Source organism: Nyctereutes procyonoides, unplaced genomic scaffold (assembly GCF_905146905.1).
Source record: "Nyctereutes procyonoides isolate TBG_1078 unplaced genomic scaffold, NYPRO_anot_genome, whole genome shotgun sequence".
Classification (NCBI taxonomy): Eukaryota; Metazoa; Chordata; class Mammalia; order Carnivora; family Canidae; genus Nyctereutes; species Nyctereutes procyonoides.
Genome location: NW_026575052.1, coordinates 38264754 through 38282123, shown reverse-complemented (window position 1 = coordinate 38282123; position 17370 = coordinate 38264754). Strand labels below are relative to the sequence as shown.

The window sequence follows — 17370 nt, the reverse complement described above, 5'->3', positions numbered from 1 at the left end:
TGCTGAGTGAAGTACGTCAATTGGAGAAGGACAAACATCATATGGTTTCACTCATACGGGGAATATAAGAAATAGTGAAAGGGATTATAAGGGAAAGGAGAGAAAATGAGTGGGAAAAATTAAAGAGGAAGACAAACCATGAGAGACTCATAACTGGGAAATGAACAAGGGATAGTGGAAGGGGAAGTGGGTGGGGGGTTGGGGTAACTGAGTGACAGGCACTGAGGGGGGCACTTGATGGGATGAGCACTGGGTGTTATGCTATATGTTGGCAAATTGAATCTAAATTAAAAATGCAATAAATAAATAAATAAATAAATAAATAAATAAGCAACAAATTTATGGATATTTCTCCTCAAGCAAGAGAAACAAAGGCAAAAATAAGCTCCTGGGACTACACTAAAATAAAAAGATTTATATAGCAAAAGATACCCTCAACAAAACAAATAGGCAATTTGTAAATGGCAGAAAAATATCTGCACACTATATACCCAATAATGGTTTACTATCCAAAACACATAAAGAACTTATACAACCCAACACCAAAAAACCAAATAATCTGATTTTAAAATGTGCAGATGATCTGAATAGACATTTTTCCAAAGACCTACAGATAGCCAACACATGGAAAGGTGTTCAACACCACTAATTATCCAGGAAACACAAAATAAAACTACAATGAGATTCAATCTCACACCAGTCAAAACAGCTAGAACGAAAAGACAAAAAAATAACAAATGTTGGCAAGCATGTGAGGAAAAGGGAACCCCTCACGCACTGTTGGTGGGAATAAAGATTGGTACAATCACCGTGGAAAACAGCATGGAAGTTCCTCAACAAACTAAAAATAGAACTACCATAAGTTCCAGCCAATTCCACTTCTGGATATTTACCCACAGAAAATGAAAACACTAATTTGAAAATATATGTGCACCCCTACGTTTACTGCAGCATGATTTACAATAGGCAAGGTATGGAAGCAATCTAAGTAGACATCCACCAATGAATGGGCAAAGAAGATGTGGCCTATATACACAATGAAATATTGTTCAGCCATAATAAAGGAATGAAATCTTGCCATTTGCAATGTAATGGATGGAGCTAGAGAGTATTATGCTAAATGAAATAAGTCAGTCAGTGAAAGACAAATACTGTATGATTTCACTCATATTGGAATTTAAGAAGCAAAAGAAAATGAGCAAAGGATAAAAAGAGAAACAAAGCAAGAAACAAACTCTTAGGGATCCCTGGGTGGCGCAGCGGTTTGGCGCCTGCCTTTGGCCCAGGGCGCGATCCTGGAGACCCGGGATCGAATCCCACGTCGGGCTCCCGGTACATGGAGCCTGCTTCTCCCTCTACCTGTGTCTCTGCCTCTCTCTCTCTCTCTCTCTGTGACTATCATAAATAAATAAAAATTTAAAAAAAAAAAGAAACAAACAAACTCTTAGCTATAGAGAACAAACTGACAGTTTGTTCTAAGAGGGGAGGTGGGAGGGGACGGGTAAAAAAAGTGATGGGGATTAAGGAATGCACTTGTGATAGAGCCTGGGTGATGTATGGGAGTGCTGAATCATTATATATATACACCCTTGAAATTAATATAACACCGTATGTTAGCTACAATGTAATTTAAAATTTTTTTTAATTTTTTAGAAGATGTAGTGTGTGTGTGTATATATATTATAGAATATTATTCAGCCATAAAAAAGAATAGTATCTTGCCATTTGTGGTAACATGGATAGACTTAAGCTAAGTGAAATAAGTCAGAGAAAGACAAATACCATATGATATTATGGTACTTGACGGTCACTTATGTTTGGAATATAAAACAAACAAACAAATTTAAAAACAACAGATTCTCAAATACAGAGAACAAACTGGTGGTTGCCCAGAGAAGAGGGAGTACGAGGGTGGGGGCAGAAATTGGCAAACAGATGAAGGGGATTCAGCGGTACAAATTTCCAGTTACAAAATAAATAAGTCACAGAGATAAAAAATGCGTCATAGGGAATACAGCCAATAATGAAATAACACTGAATGGTGACTGCCTTCACTGCAGGGACTACTACGTAATGTACAGAATTGCTGAGTCATGCGCTGCTGTACATTTGAAACTAACCTAACGCTGTATGTCAATTATACTTCATGTCAATTACACTTCAATAACAGAAATTTAAAAGTTTAATTTCAGAGTCCCAGAGTTCCATCTTCCAAAAATATAACACTTATTGTTCTTCTGCAGCCAGAAGCCTAGGAAGGAAAACACTAGATACCTGTGATTAAAGGCACAAAAGGGAAGAAGAGGGTTGCAGTCAGGGCTAATAGAAGGTTGGTGTCAAAGACAATGCCCACTTTACAATTTATCTATCACAAGGTCGGCCCTGAAACTTCACCAGAACAATCCAAGTCACAGTGCTCGTTTTCCGAGAAGCACTGCCCTGCACCTGATAAGCTGCAGGGCTGAGCAGTCCACTGGAGACAACAGACCTCTGAGTATTGAAACAACTGTTTGGCAATTCTACTGAGTACTTCTATGAGAGAGAATGTAATTGGACAAACGAGTGGTTACTGGTTTTACTTAGTGCCAGGGTAGTGCCTCTCCACAAAATCACGCTAATCTGCAGTTAAATAAATCAGCAGAGAGCTCAGCCTTCTGATCTTCAACTTAGAGCAAAAGGCTCACTTATAAGCTGCCTCAGTGTACACCTGTGTTGTGGGAGCAATGAACCTAGGAAGCATATATACAGAGCAACATGGCTACTGCGATCACTTCTCCTTGCAGAAAGTCAGTGAAGGATTTCTTTTCTTCTTGTTTTTTTAAGTTTGGGTCATAAAAGTATTAGGGGGATGGAGTTTAAAACAGCGGTAAGGTTAGACGTTTTACTCATCAAAATGGCAAAGATATATATGTTAATGAGAAGTAGGCAAGGTTTCTCAGACCACTCATGGGAATATAGATTGGAACAATCATTCTAAAGGGAAATTTGGTAAAACGCAATTAATACTTAAAATACATCCATGGCCTCTGACTATGCAGGGCCACCCCTAAATATTCTTAGAAAATAATCATGGATCATCTCCCCTGAAAAAAACATAGGTATAAAAATATTTACCAATATGTTAGTTGCCAAATAGAGGGGAAATGGAAACAATTTCAATATTAACCAAAGAAAATCACTTAAATTATACATCCATATTATGGAATACTATGCTACCAATAACAGTATTGTGGAATAATATAAAACTAATGATGATAATAATATTAACAATAGCAGCTACCAGCTGAGGGGCTACTATGTGATGAATATCATTCAAAGCACTTCACACATCTTAAGCCATTCAAACACTAAAACAATCCTAGGAGGTAGGTGTTATCTAGCATTATCCCATGTTACAGAGGAGAAAAGAGACAAGTCGGGTAGAGACTAAAGCAGAGACACATTATAAAATCTGCCCAAGGTCACGGGACCAATAAAGGGTAAACAAGGAACAGAAATACCACTTAGCTCCAGAGTCTGTGCTTTCAACCACCCTCGGGTCAGTCAAGAATATTTAGTGATGTAGGAAATATTTCTTGTTGTATTGTCAAGACACTTGGCTGACTGAGCCACCCAAGCACTCCTATTTTAATTTTTAAATTACACAGTGATGACCATGAACAGTTATTGACTTCAATAATACTTCAGGAGCAGCAGCTCAGTGGTCCTTTATTGTGGAACCTCAAAAAATGCTTAAGCAGAAAGAGGGCCACTCATTCAGAAGGAGCCAAGCAGACCTCTGTCTGCCTCTATCAGAGTTTCTGCTCTCTCAGGCCAACATACACACCCCACTGTGGAGCACACATGATAGTAATGTATTACATTTCTTTCGGATCATTTTACTATAACAATAACAACAATAATAGCTACCTTTCAAAGAGCACCTGCTATCTGTCACCTAGGGATTTTACAGTATAGTATTCTACTCTTCACAACAGTTTTATAAAGCAGGTAAGGCCCATTTTAACTCCTTTGGAAACTAAAATCCAGACAGGCTATCATTTAAGGAATTTGCAATTAGAAGTATGCAGTATTGATTGACATAACCAAACCAAATAAGCATTTCATAAATTTCGGAAATTACCAAACACACATAGAGCTTACCAAGTTCTGTTGGAAGCACTTTGTACATATTCATTCACTTAATCCTACACAGCTAGAAATCCCAAAAAGCCTAGCAAGTTTACCTGACTTTCTGCTGGCAATTTTAAAGGTCTGTTAAAATCCCTTCCTTTACCTGGACTCTTCGTAGATGAGCCACGCGCTCCTCTATGGAGGTCTGCAGGGCCAAAGGGACCTTCAGAATCTCTTGGTAATTGTCCATCAGAAATGTCACCAACCTAACAGCTAATAACTCATCCAAGTCTACTTCATCCTTGGAACACAAGATGCAACGGGAAAATGTCTGAACCATCTGAAAAAAGAGGAGGAGGTATTTTTTAAATAAACACAGATGAGGATTTTTTTCCTACGCTGAACTGTGTTGAATTAATTTGCAAAAACCAAACATGACTAGTTAAATGAGAAATGGCCCATGGCCCAGGGTACACACATCCTTTCTGGCGCCTGACCACACCCGGTCATCCCAATGGGCTGATCTTCTTATCAACCAGTGTGAACAGAAGGTGCATCATCTCATCTTGCTGAGGCTCAGCAGAGAGGATTGTCTGAGCAGTTTTTAAAGCACATCTCTTCACAGACCATTTTAAATATATATAAACGAATTCTGAAAATTATCACCACCATTACTTGAATCATGTAGTACTTTTAAGTTCAAAGTACTTTAAAGCCATTTAGTTAACTAATATCCTTATTTCATTATTGATTTTTTAATAATCTGCTAGCACAATCTATGTGCCTCAACTGTTATACTTTTTCCTAGTTAACTGTTATCTTCTCTAGGATTTTGGGTGTACATCTGACAATCACATTTGAACAAAACAATGACACTTTATAATAATACATTAAGTGATGAGACTCTTCATAATAAGCAGAAATAGAAAAAATAGTATGTTCTATGCTTCCATAGGATTCATATTAACTATTCCATTCATAATACTATCCTTTGGATGGACTTTTTTTTCCTTTTCCTACTAATTTATTGCTGAGAATATTTTTTTTAAGATTTTATTTATTTATTCATGAGAGACACACACACACACAGAGAGAGAGAGAGAGAGAGAGAGAGAGAGGCAGAAGCACAGGCAGAGGGAGAAGCAGGTTCCATGCAGGAAGCCTGACGTGGGACTCAATCCTGGGTCTCCAGGATCACACCCTGGGCTGAAGGTGGCGCTAAACCGCTGAGCCACCCAGGCTACCCTATTGCTGACAATCTTATTTCAAAACCTATAAGCAAAAAATCATCTAATTCTGTTTAATTAGACTTTGTGTCATCAACATACTGCCAGTGATACTGTATCTGCACTCACATTTACATGTACAGACACACAGACATTTTTAACCTGGGGACTATGGACTCAGGGGAATCTGAATGTCTTGAAATTAGATCCAAAATTTTACACGTGCATTCTTCTGCAGAATAGGTGCAAAGTATTCTTCAAGTTTTCAAAAAGGTCCATTACCATCTTCTCAACCAAAAAGAAGGTCAAGAATCACTCTACTGGGCACTAAATGCTCCTCTACTCTTACTCTATCCTTCTAAACCTGGGCCACAGGACCCTTGGGCGTATATGGATATGGAAAGGATGCAAACCCCAATGAAGTCTCGATTTTGCTCCAAGACCTCCAATTCTGAGGAAAATGAAGAAATTCTGTAGAAGAAATTCTACATAAACCCTATTTCAAAAGACATGCTGACATGACAAAGTAGAATTCAAAGCTAACCTATGTTTTTAAGCAAAACTGAGAATATTTTAAACAATATCCTCACTCATGAACCCTTAGGTCATACCCTGAGAGAAGAACAAACTCTCTGTCTCCTCCGAGGTGGTCTGGTCCAACTTTCTGTTTTCCTTCTTTCCTCTCTGCCTCATTATACATGCAGCACCTCTTCTACTTGTTATATTAACAAATGCTTCCAAACCCTTTCTGTCCTGGAGGAGAATATGTCACTTTCTTGAGAGAACACTTATCCTGACTGCCCACCCTGACTTTTCTCCATGGTAACAGCAGGCAGGAGGCCGTAGGTAGCTCTACACTCAGACTCTATGCCTCCTTACTCTTCACTTAACACTAGGTTAAGACACCAACACCAAAAGTATAATCCCGCCTGTGCGTTTCCAAGCCACAGCTCTTGGAGCAAGCCCACCTTGCACCATCCTCTGACTGCCAGGGTAGTAAAACTATACTCAGGTAAACTGTAGTCCAAACACTCAAGTCAAGTTAGGTGTTAGAGATCAACCTACCAGTGTTCGGGTCCCAAAGCCATCACACAGGGATGGCATCTCCTTATTTAGGCAGATTCTTGCCATCATCCTCATCAACAGCTGTAACTTTCTCCTGTTTTCAGGTGGCAGGAGGAGGCAGCAAATCTGAAATGCTTCAATAGCCATTTTCTCTTTCTGTAACAAACCTATTTAGAAAAAAAGAATGTTTTTAATCTTTTAAAACCAATAGCCTCCCTGACTAGAGTCCAAAATACACATTATTAAAATTATATAAAACACATCTACTTGTTCAACTATGCTGGGCCAACTGATTATCGATCCACTGAATCAGCACAGAAAATATAAACCATCAACTAGGGATGACAAACATGTAAAACAAACACAGCCATTGGCCTCTCTCACACCCTTGACAGATGTAACCAGATTTTCACAGCCTTCTTTCCCACTGAACCAAGATCAGGTTAAGTCTAACCTCAACACTCATAGTGACTAAGACAAAGACAGCATGAACAAGGACATGAATGCACCACGACTGCCCTAATTCTCCCCCTCCTGTTATATCCCCAGGACAAGCAGGGTCACTGTCTGGCATGATTCTCATAGGCTGAATAAGGGGGCTGATACGCCTACAGTCAGACCACCGCCAGATGGCTGCACTTTCCAAACAACATATGTCAAATGACCCTTCCTCTCTGTAAGCTGTTTTTTTCTAGCTAAGTATACTGATTCAATCATGTTATATTTCATCTCTCCTCACCTAAACTAGAGTATTCCAACAGAATTAGAGTATTCTAAAACAGTGCTAAAAACTATAGTTTTCTAATATTTTGCTCCCTTTAACCACATTTGTCCCTGGACACACCCATCCAAGCCCTCTAATGATATGAAACTGCTTTCATCAATTTATTTGTTCCATATCCAACCTCTTCAAGTTCCCACTAATCTCTATCTTGGAGGTAAAACCATCTTTGACATTCAGTTAAGTATTTTCTGACCATTTATGATGTGCCAGAAACTGTGCCAAGCCCTGGAAATATGAAAATATGCCAGGTCCCCTAATTTAAAGAGCTTATGCGCTGTGAGGAGACATCCATTTAAAAAAAAAAAAAGGAAACGGCAAAATATGAGAGGTGCTGCAAGAGACATCTGCAAGGGGCACATTAGGGAAATAATAAGTCATGCCTTAGGACTGCAGCACAGGCTGTAAAGGCAAAGGCTTGGCAGAGAAGTATAGCTAGAAAGGTCAACAGAAATGAGACCTTGGTAGGCCTCTAATGCCAGATTAAGGAGGTTGGATTTGATCCTGAAGAAGTGGGTGTGCATGGGAGGGGAAAAAGAGGCAGGAGGGGAGCCTTAATACAGCCAGTTCAACTAGCGTATTTATCCAAAAGGATACAAACATAGTGAATCAAAGGGACACATGCACCCCAATGTTTATGTTTCCACAATAGCCAAAACATGGAAAGAGCCCATCCATCAAGAGATAAATGGATAAAGAAGATGTAGAATATATATATATATATACAATGGAATATTTCTTAGCCGTCAAAAAGAATGAAATCTTGTCATTGCAATGACATAGATGGAGTATTATGCTAAGCGAAATAAGTCAGAGAAAGACCAATACCATATGATGTCACTCATATGTGGAATTTAAGAAACAAAACAGATGAACACAGTGGAAGGGAAGGACAAATAAGATAAGATGAAAATTGAGAAGAAGGCCAACCTTAAGAGACGCTGAACTCTAGGAAACAAACTGAGGGTTGCTGCAGTGGAGGTGAGTGGGGGGATGGGATAACGGGGTGATGAGCATTAAGGAGGGCACATGATGTCATGAACACTTGGGTGTTGTATGCAACAGATGAATCACTAACTTCTACTTAAGAAACTAATTTAAAAAAAAATGCAAGCTAAAAACACAAAAACCAACCACAAAAAACCCCAACCCAGTTAAAACCTAAATGTTCACTGAAAATATTAATGCTGTTTATCATCACTAGGCCTTCTTTCAGTTCTACATAACCAAATCTGTAGAGAGAAAAAAAGTTGATGACCATATTTTCATTCATTTATCCAACAAATATTTAGTAAGCTTTGCCTATAATCCAAGAACTATTTCAGGTTTTATGGAAATCAAGTGAGAAGGCGTAGGTAAATCCATCTCCAGAATTTACCTACACAAACTTACATATACTCAAGGAGATGAAAGGCCACCCCTGACTCACAAACATCCCAGTAACTCACTGGCCCACCTGTTAAACCAGGGACTCCCCTTTCCTCCCTTCTGTCACTGATGCCAGCTGAAATTCCCCCTGCAGTTCATTCCCATTATCAATTTCCCACCTCCTGTAAGAAGAGAAGCCATGCTACCGATCCCTTCCTCCCTAAAATCCCTCATCTCCCAAAACAATGCCCTAGCCTCTGGCAGTGAAGGAGCTACCATCAATAACTTGAATGAGGGAAGCCCTTGCTGCACAATACTGGACAATATCAAAGGAGGGAGTTGCTTACATCCAAGCTGGAAAAGTCACTTGAAAAGATGAGGATCCTGACACCTCCTGGCAACCACTCCCCACCCACTCCAAGCCTGGAATATATTTTACCAAAGCAAGAAAAAAAAAAAAATCCACTGTAGCGACTGGGTAGGCCTACAATACAATTAGGTTTTTGTTTTGTTTTGTTTTTTAAGATTTTATCTATTTATTCATGAAAGACAGAGGCAGAGACATAGGCAGAGGCAGAAGCAGGTTCCCTGCCAGGAGCCTGATGCGGACTCAATCCTAGGACCCTGACCCAAAGGCAGATGTTCAACCACTGAGCCACCCAGGCACTCCTGATACCATTAGATTTGAACTAAGCTAAAATAGATAATGAATTACGTGTATTTTGAGGGTTGATCTTTCAATTTAGCCATCCTTTACAGCACTGTTTCTTGGGATAGTGGGGAGGGAGGCAAGAAGTAGAACATTGTTCCAAGCAACATACGTTGAAAGGTTTAGAACAAAATCTGTCATTTTGATATAATTTATCAGATAAAAATAGAAAAATTTGGGGATCCCTGGGTGGCACAGCGGTTTAGCGCCTGCCTTTGGCCCAGGGCGCGATGCTGGAGACCCGGGATCGAATCCCACGTCGGGCTCCCGGTGCATGGAGCCTGCTTCTCCCTCTGCCTGTGTCTCTGCCTCTCTCCCTCTCACTGTGTGCCTATCATAAATAAATAAAAATTAAAAAAAAAAATAGAAAAATTTGTTTTTGCCTCCCAAAATGTATAAAAATTAGTACTCCTAATTCCCCCACCTGCTCTATTTTTTCTAATTATACTTCATCACCTCCTAATATACTATGGAATTTACTTTTTTGTGATCTATCATGGTTTCCCCTCTGCCTTCCTGAAATATAAGCTCCAGTTGGGCAGGGATTCTTGTCAGTTTTGTTTATTGATATACCTCCAAAGCTAGAAGACCTCTTGGTAGATCATAGGAGTTTTATAAGTATTTTCTTTGGTGAATGTATGAATGAATGAATGAATTTATGAATGAAGGAACGACATTAACCCATCCCTTGCTAGGAATGGAGCTAGAATATCTGGCTAAAGTCCCAGTTCCCACTGATTGTATATGCTTAGACAAGTCATTTAACCTCCATGAATCCCCATTAACCCAGCAGCAAATTGCTATGGACACTTGTAAAACCAAATCATTGCACTGTGATGGGGGCACATGGGCTGTAAGGGGAAGACTAGGTGAAGTAAAAGTTTTAAGAGCACTGATGATGGCTGCTGCTACTACCATTACTACTACTGAATTAAAGCATTAAAAACTATTACCAGGGTGGAAAATATGGTATGAATCAGTGGCAACTCTTGCAGATTTTCTTTAAAAGCCAGTTAAGAAATGTATTGTGCAGTAGTACACAGACACAAATTTGGCTCTAGGTCTCTATAATGAGAGAATAAGTAAAATCCCACAATGACCCAACAAAGGTGTATTACTAAGTAACAAATCCTCTAAGAACACCCTCCTCAAGCCTAACTGCCTCAATGGTTGCATAACTGTACTGTATACTTACTGAAATATAAGTTTCCATTATAGAGGATGGAAAAAAATATAAATATATGTAAACATCATCATCCACATATACAAGTTGCATGCATAATTCAGAAAGACTCTCACAATTATGACTCTTTGGGTCACTGGAAAAAAAATCTCATGTCCACATTATTATTAGGTACAAAGAACAATGTCTGATAATGTTAGAGGATCCTATAACAACTCTTATTAGATATTTCTTGACTTTTTAGCAGAGAAAATGTGGATGCCTTTGTTGCCATCAATGAGAGAACCATCACAACATTTGACAGCCATTTGATATTTGGTCCCTTATTTACCTAAAGATTATAGAAGCCTTTGTGAGAATTGCCTATTAATATACAATGTTACTATCTTAAAACCTAGGTGAAAGGCATACCTTAGGCAAAACTTGTATTTTAAGAGCATTTCATCTGATATAGATATCACTGATAGAGCAACTGCGTAGCCGAACACAAGATTTCAAGAATGAACTACAATGGCTAACCTGCTTTCATTTCTTACTTCAATCAAATAATTCAAATAGATAAAAAAAATAATTCAAATAGATAAAAAGTTCATTGGGAAAAAGATAAAAGGTGTTATCCGATGTCCATAAATGGCAGGAATTAAAAATAGGGACTCACCTGACATAAAACCAAGATTTCTTACAAAGCTGTAGTAATTAAACAGTTTGATGCTACCGTAAAAATACATAAAAGACCAACAGGATAAAGGTGAAAGTCTAGAAAGGCACCTAAGTATGCATCAGAACCTAATATATCACAGAAATGTCATCACAAATCAGTGAGGAAAGAATGATCTGTCCAAATGTGGTATTTGGGATAATCTGATAACTGTATGTCAGGAAAAAATTAAATGACAGTTTCTTACCTTATTAAAAATATAGGAAATTCTGACTTCAACAAAGATGGAATAGCAAGGACTAGACTAACTCTCTCTCCACAAACGACTAGAAAACTGGATGAATTTTATACAATAACTATTTCTATACATGGGGCAATAAGATAGGACCATAATCCCTGAAAAAAGGAAACAAAAGAAACAAGCTCTACAATTTCCCCATGTTAAGTTTAGTGGTACATTCCAAAACATGGATCAGAGATGGAGACCTCAAGGACAGGGAAGAGACAGACTAGAGTTCTTGGAGGCTGGGTCAGCTGGACTAATTGTAAAGCAGAGTCCCAACTGCACGGAGCTAAACAGAAAAAGGATTCCATAAATCTGTACAGATATCCCCTGAGACTCTGATGAATACCAAAATGCACATATATGATTAAGGCGAAACTCTATGAGGTCATACAAAAAACAACCAGTGAGCTTTGATGTTAATAGTTCCCAGAGCTCACGTAGTAGAGAATCCTGCTGAACACAGAAGGCATTCTGTAGAAAGCCCAGCAGGGTTATGCTTCCATAGTGGGACCAAACTTCCCTTCAGTAAAGGTTAATCTAGTCAGGACCTAAAATTAGCTTTAAAAATAAGACACAAATGAATCAAGTAGAAATTCAATTAAATTAACTGCCTAACAGAACAAAGCTCACCCTCTTCAAAGAAAAACAACATTCAGACACTCAACAATAAAAAAATTTTGTTCAATCAAAATTAATAGACACACCAAGAAGCAGAAAAATATGATCCATATCAGGAGAAAAAAAATCAGCAGAAAATCATAAAAATAGCCCCAGAAATGACAAAGATGAAGGATTTAGAGAAAAGTATGTTACAAAAGGTATTCTATGTTCTCATATTTTAAAACATATATAAATACAGTATGGAGAGAAATGGAAGATATTAAAGAGAACCAAATGGAACTTCTAGAGATGAAAAATGTTAAACCTCAAAAGAAACACTCACTAGATGAAAACCAGAGCAGATTAACACTTTAAAAAAAAAAAGAAAGAAAGAAAGCATAAATGCGCAGTAAAATAAACTAGCCAAAACAGAAGCAAAGAAGATGAAAAAGTAGGGGAAAGAAATGAAGAGAGCTATAGCAACGTGTGGGAAATATGAAGTGACCTAAAATATTTGTCATTAGAAAAATGGAAGGAGTCACAGAAAATATATTTGAAGAAATAATGGCTAAAAATTTCCAAATTGGTGAAATCTATAAAATCAACAGAGTAAAGAAACTCAGTGAATCAAAGGGCAATAAACACAAAAATAAGTAATGACCATAGACTTTTCATCAGAAGACATCTTCAAAGTGCTGAAAGAAGGAAACTGGTAACTTAGAATTCTGTTATATCCAATGAAAATACTTTTCAGAATTAGGTCTGAATAAAAGACTTTTTAGAACACCCCCCCCCACCAAAAAAAGCTGAGAGAATCTGCTGCCAAGAGACCTATGTGACAAAAAATGTCAAAGCAGAAGGAAAATGATACCAGATGGAAACCTGGATCTGCATAAAGAAATGAAGATTACCAGAAAGATGAATATGTGAATAAATAAAACTTTTTATTCCTTAATACTTTAAAAGAAAATTACCTGTCTAAAGGAAAAATAACATACAGTAGGACTTATAACAGATGCTATAAAAAATATGTTGGACAACAATATATGCAGGGCACCTGGGTGGCTTGGTCTGCCTTCGGCTCAGGTCATGAACCGGGTCCCAGAAGGGAGCCCCACGTTGAGTTCCTGCCCAGTGAGGAGTGTGTTTCTCCCTCTGCCCCTCACCCCACTCATGCTGTCATTCTAATAAGTGAATAAAATCTTTTTTTAAAAAAGTATGACAGCGGGATCCCTGGGTGGCGCAGCGGTTTGGCGCCTGCCTTTGGCCCAGGGCGCGATCCTGGAGACCCGGGATCGAATCCCACATCGGGCTCCCGGTGCATGGAGCCTGCTTCTCCCTCTGCCTGTGTCTCTGCCTCTCTCTCTCTCTCTCTGTGACTATCATGAATAAATTAAAAAAAAAAAAATCTCAAAAAATAAAAAAGTATGACAGCAATATCACAAAGGGCAAGAGAAAAGAAAAGGGTATTATGGTAAGGTGATAGCATTGTAAGTGAAGCAATATAATATTTAAACATAAGCAAAGATTTCTTAAGACAAAAGGCATGAACCATAAAAGAAAATGATAAAATGGACTTCATCAAAACAAAAAGCTTCTGCTTTCTCAGACACTGCTAAGAAAAGGAAAAAGAAAACCACAATCTGGGAGAAAATATTTACAATACATAATCTAACAGAATATCCAAATAACTCCTACAACTCAGTAGTAAGAGAATAAACAAGCCAATAAAAAACAGAATATTTCAAAAGACCCTTCACAAAAAAGATACATAATAGCCCTAAGGCAACTGAAAACATGCTCAACATCACTAGTCATCAGAAAAATACAGCTAAAACCACAAAGATACACCCCCACACAATCACTAGGTGAGCTAAAACAAAAGATAAACAGTGTCAAATGTTAATAAGGTTGTAGAGCTACTGAAACTCTCATGCATCACTGATGGAAATGTAAAATGACACAACCATTTTGGAAAATAGTTTGTCAGTTTCATTATGAGAGTCAACATACATTTATCTCATGTCTCAGCAATTACACTCCTAGCTATTTACACAAAAGAAGTTAAGAAATACGCTCATACAGCTTTATTCATAGCAGCCCAAGACTTGACACAATCCACATTTCCTCAACAAGTGAATGGGTAATATACTACAATGGTTTATCCATGCAATAGACTACTCAGCAAAACAATGTAACAACTACTGGTACCGGCAACATGAATGAAATCTCAAAAGTATTATATTGAGCGAAAGAAGCCAGATAGAAACTACATACTGTATAATTCCACTTGTATGAAACTCTTAAAAAGAAAACCTAATTTATAGGATAGAACGTTTCCATTTCTGGTTGTCTGGTGCCAGTGATGAGGCTGGGTATTGACTAAGTATAAGAGAACCTTCAGTAGTTAAAAAGGAGAGAGAAAAAAAAAGAGAGAAAATCTTCAGGAGTAACAGAAATGGTCTGTTCACTTAATCGTAATGTTAATTACACTAGTATACATTCATCAAAATTCACCCAACTGTACTTAAAATGGATACATATCAGGGCTGCTTCAGTTGATTAAGCATCTGACTCTTGATTTCGGCTCAGGTCATGATCTCAAGGTCATGAGATAAAGTTCTGTGTTGGGCTCTGTGCTGAATGTGGAACCTGCTTGGGATTCTCTCTCTCATTCTCCCTCTGTCCCTCTGTCCCTCCCCCAAGCCCCCACCCTCCCAGCTCGTTCATATGCTTTCTATTTCTCCAAAAAAAGTGGGTGCATATTAATTTGATGTTATGTATGTTAATTATATTTTAACAAAGTCAGTTTTAAAATAAATGAATCAAGAGAAATTAGAGACCTAAACATGAAAAGAGGAAAAATTAAAAATCTTAGAATTAAAGAATCTCTTTGTGCCAGAAAGATTTCTTAAAAACACACAAGTAAATTAATTTGACCAAAATAAAATATAAAAGTTTTTTACCTTTTGATTAAAACCAAAAAAGAAACCACAGAAAGGATATTTGTAAGACACAAGGTACAAAGAATTAGTATCTAAAATATATTTTTAGAATGAAAAAAAAAGAAAAACCAATAGAAAAAATGGAAAAGGGACAGAAAAAATATTTTCCCCAAGAGGAAACCCACATGACCAATAAAGAGCAACAAGATTACTCTTCACATACATCAGAATGCAAAAAATGAAAAAGCCCCAGCAGTGTCGGCCTTGTGATACGAAGCAACAAGGCCAATTTAGAGCTCTCAGCCGTGTTTGGGGGCTTTGGGGAGCTGCTGGAGCTGCTGACACCGCTACCACGTTTGATTGTTTGCAGTGTTGGGCTTTGATAACTTAAACATGGATTTCTACCAGACAAGCTACAGCATTGGTGACCAATCACAGCAGTCCTCTGATTATGGAGGAAGTAGAGGACCTTATAGCAAACAGGATGCTGGCTACGATCACCCACAGCAAGGCTGGTTTGTCCCTTCAGACATGATGCAGCCACAACAGCCATATGCCGGGCTGATTTTCCAGCCAACTCAGGCATACACTCCAACACATCAGCCATTCTATGGAAGCAACTCTGAGGATGAGCCACCTTTATTAGAAAAATTAGGTTACCAATTTTGACCACATCTGGCCAAAAAAAAAAAAAAAAAAAAGAACAGTGTAACATCCATTATAAGTACCAGATGGCAGCATCAGGAATGAGACTGATGAAGCATGACCAATGGTTTTTTGTCTTGCGTTTGGAGCCACATTGTTACCAGTTTGGCTATGCACATGGGATCAGTGCAACTGAATGTCCAGGAATGTTTTGTTTACCAAACTTAAGGTATGTGACAGGTGTTTCATTTGGTTGTGTGGCAAGTGTCCTTGGATATTGTCTTCTTCCCATGATCCTGCTTTCCAGCCTTGAAGTGATATTTTCTTTGCGAGGAATGGTAGCAATTGTTCTCACTGCTGGGGCTATTGGATGGTGTAGTTTCTCTGCTTCCAAAATTTTTATTTCTGCGTTAGCCATGGAAGGACAGCAACTTCTAGGAACATATCCTTGGGCTTTGCTATAAAGTCTTTGCCCTAATTTCCGTTTTTTGAAATGAATTTACCTAGCATATGGACATCACTGGGCCAAAAAAGACTTTGAACTCTTAAATTGGACCAGTGAACCGCTGCAGTGCAATTCTCAGGCAGATCTAACATTTGGCTATTGGAGAAATGGAAGTAAACATGTATCATGTTGGGATCCCTGGGTGGCGCAGCGGTTTGGCGCCTGCCTTTGGCCCAGGGCGCGATCCTGGAGACCCCGGATCGAATCCCACGTCGGGCTCCCGGTGCATGGGGCCTGCTTCTCCCTCTGCCTGTGTCTCTGTGTCTCTGCCCCTCTCTCTCTATCATAAATAAATTTAAAAAAAAATAAAAAAAACATGTATCATGTGTTCATTTTTATAGACCTTTTGAATACTATGTTGGATTTACTTGCAGTATGACTAGCTTTAGGTGTTTGTGCTTCTACAAATAAGAAGTGCTACTTCTTTCCTGTTCCTGCAGCCTTTGAAAAACAAGTTCTTTGCTTGCAAATTACATTAAGATGTTTTTGATAGATTTTTATCAACTGTGGGAAAGTAACCACAGAGCTGACAATCTTAAAAACAACCCAGTCAGGAGTGCCAAGTGGCACAGTCAATTAACCATTTGACTCTTGGTGTCTGCTCAGGTCCTAATCTCAGGGTCATGAGATCCATGACCAGCCCCATATCCAGTTCCTCGCTCATTGCAGAATTTGCTTGGGATTCTCCTTCCCTTCTCTCTCCCTCTCTCCCTCTCCCTCTCCATCTTTCTCTAAGATAAATAAATCTTTAAAAAAAAAAAAAAAAAAAGAACAGCAATCCAGTCAGTTACGCAGAAACAAGACTTATTGCAGAAATAGTTTTCCAGGGGATTAGGAAAGAAAAATTGCCTATATTCTCAAGTTGATGCACTTGAAGCAAAAAAGTGATCCCAGAGTTTTTTGAGTTTGCACTTCAAAAATCTGACATTGCTTTAAATTATCTCATGGAAATTTTTCCAAAATTCAACAATACCAGAAGTTCATAATCTACTTATTGTAGACAGGAAATATGCACATCTGCTGAGATTAGCATGAACTAAACCATGGTGACCTAGACTGACCGCATTAATTTTACAGTTGGATCTTCATGTTTCATAGGAAAAAGAAAATCACTAACCTTTTCAAGAAAACTTGTAATCACAAAAATATTAATTGATAGAATATTAGGAAACTGGCAGGGGAATACTTTATGAATTATTCTTTTAAAATATTTTTGAGGGGATCCCTGGGTGGCACAGTGGTTTGGCGCCTGCCTTTGGCCCAGGGCGCGATCCTGGAGACCCGGG

The 17370-nt window shown here is 38.4% G+C and overlaps 1 protein-coding gene and 1 pseudogene across 1 annotated transcript in view; one reads left to right on the top strand and one right to left on the bottom strand.

Moving 5' to 3' along the window:
- DEPDC1B (DEP domain containing 1B) overlaps positions 1-17370 on the bottom strand; it is an 84929-nt gene that overhangs the window by 11563 nt on the left and 55996 nt on the right. Inside the window, exons 8-9 of the mRNA XM_055331994.1 lie at positions 6405-6571; positions 4277-4453 (exon numbers count right to left, since the gene is read on the bottom strand). Coding sequence (XP_055187969.1) covers positions 4277-4453; positions 6405-6571 — 344 coding nt within the window. The remainder of the gene's footprint in view (positions 1-4276; positions 4454-6404; positions 6572-17370) is intronic.
- LOC129513546 (protein YIPF5-like) lies at positions 12175-16071 on the top strand (annotated as a pseudogene).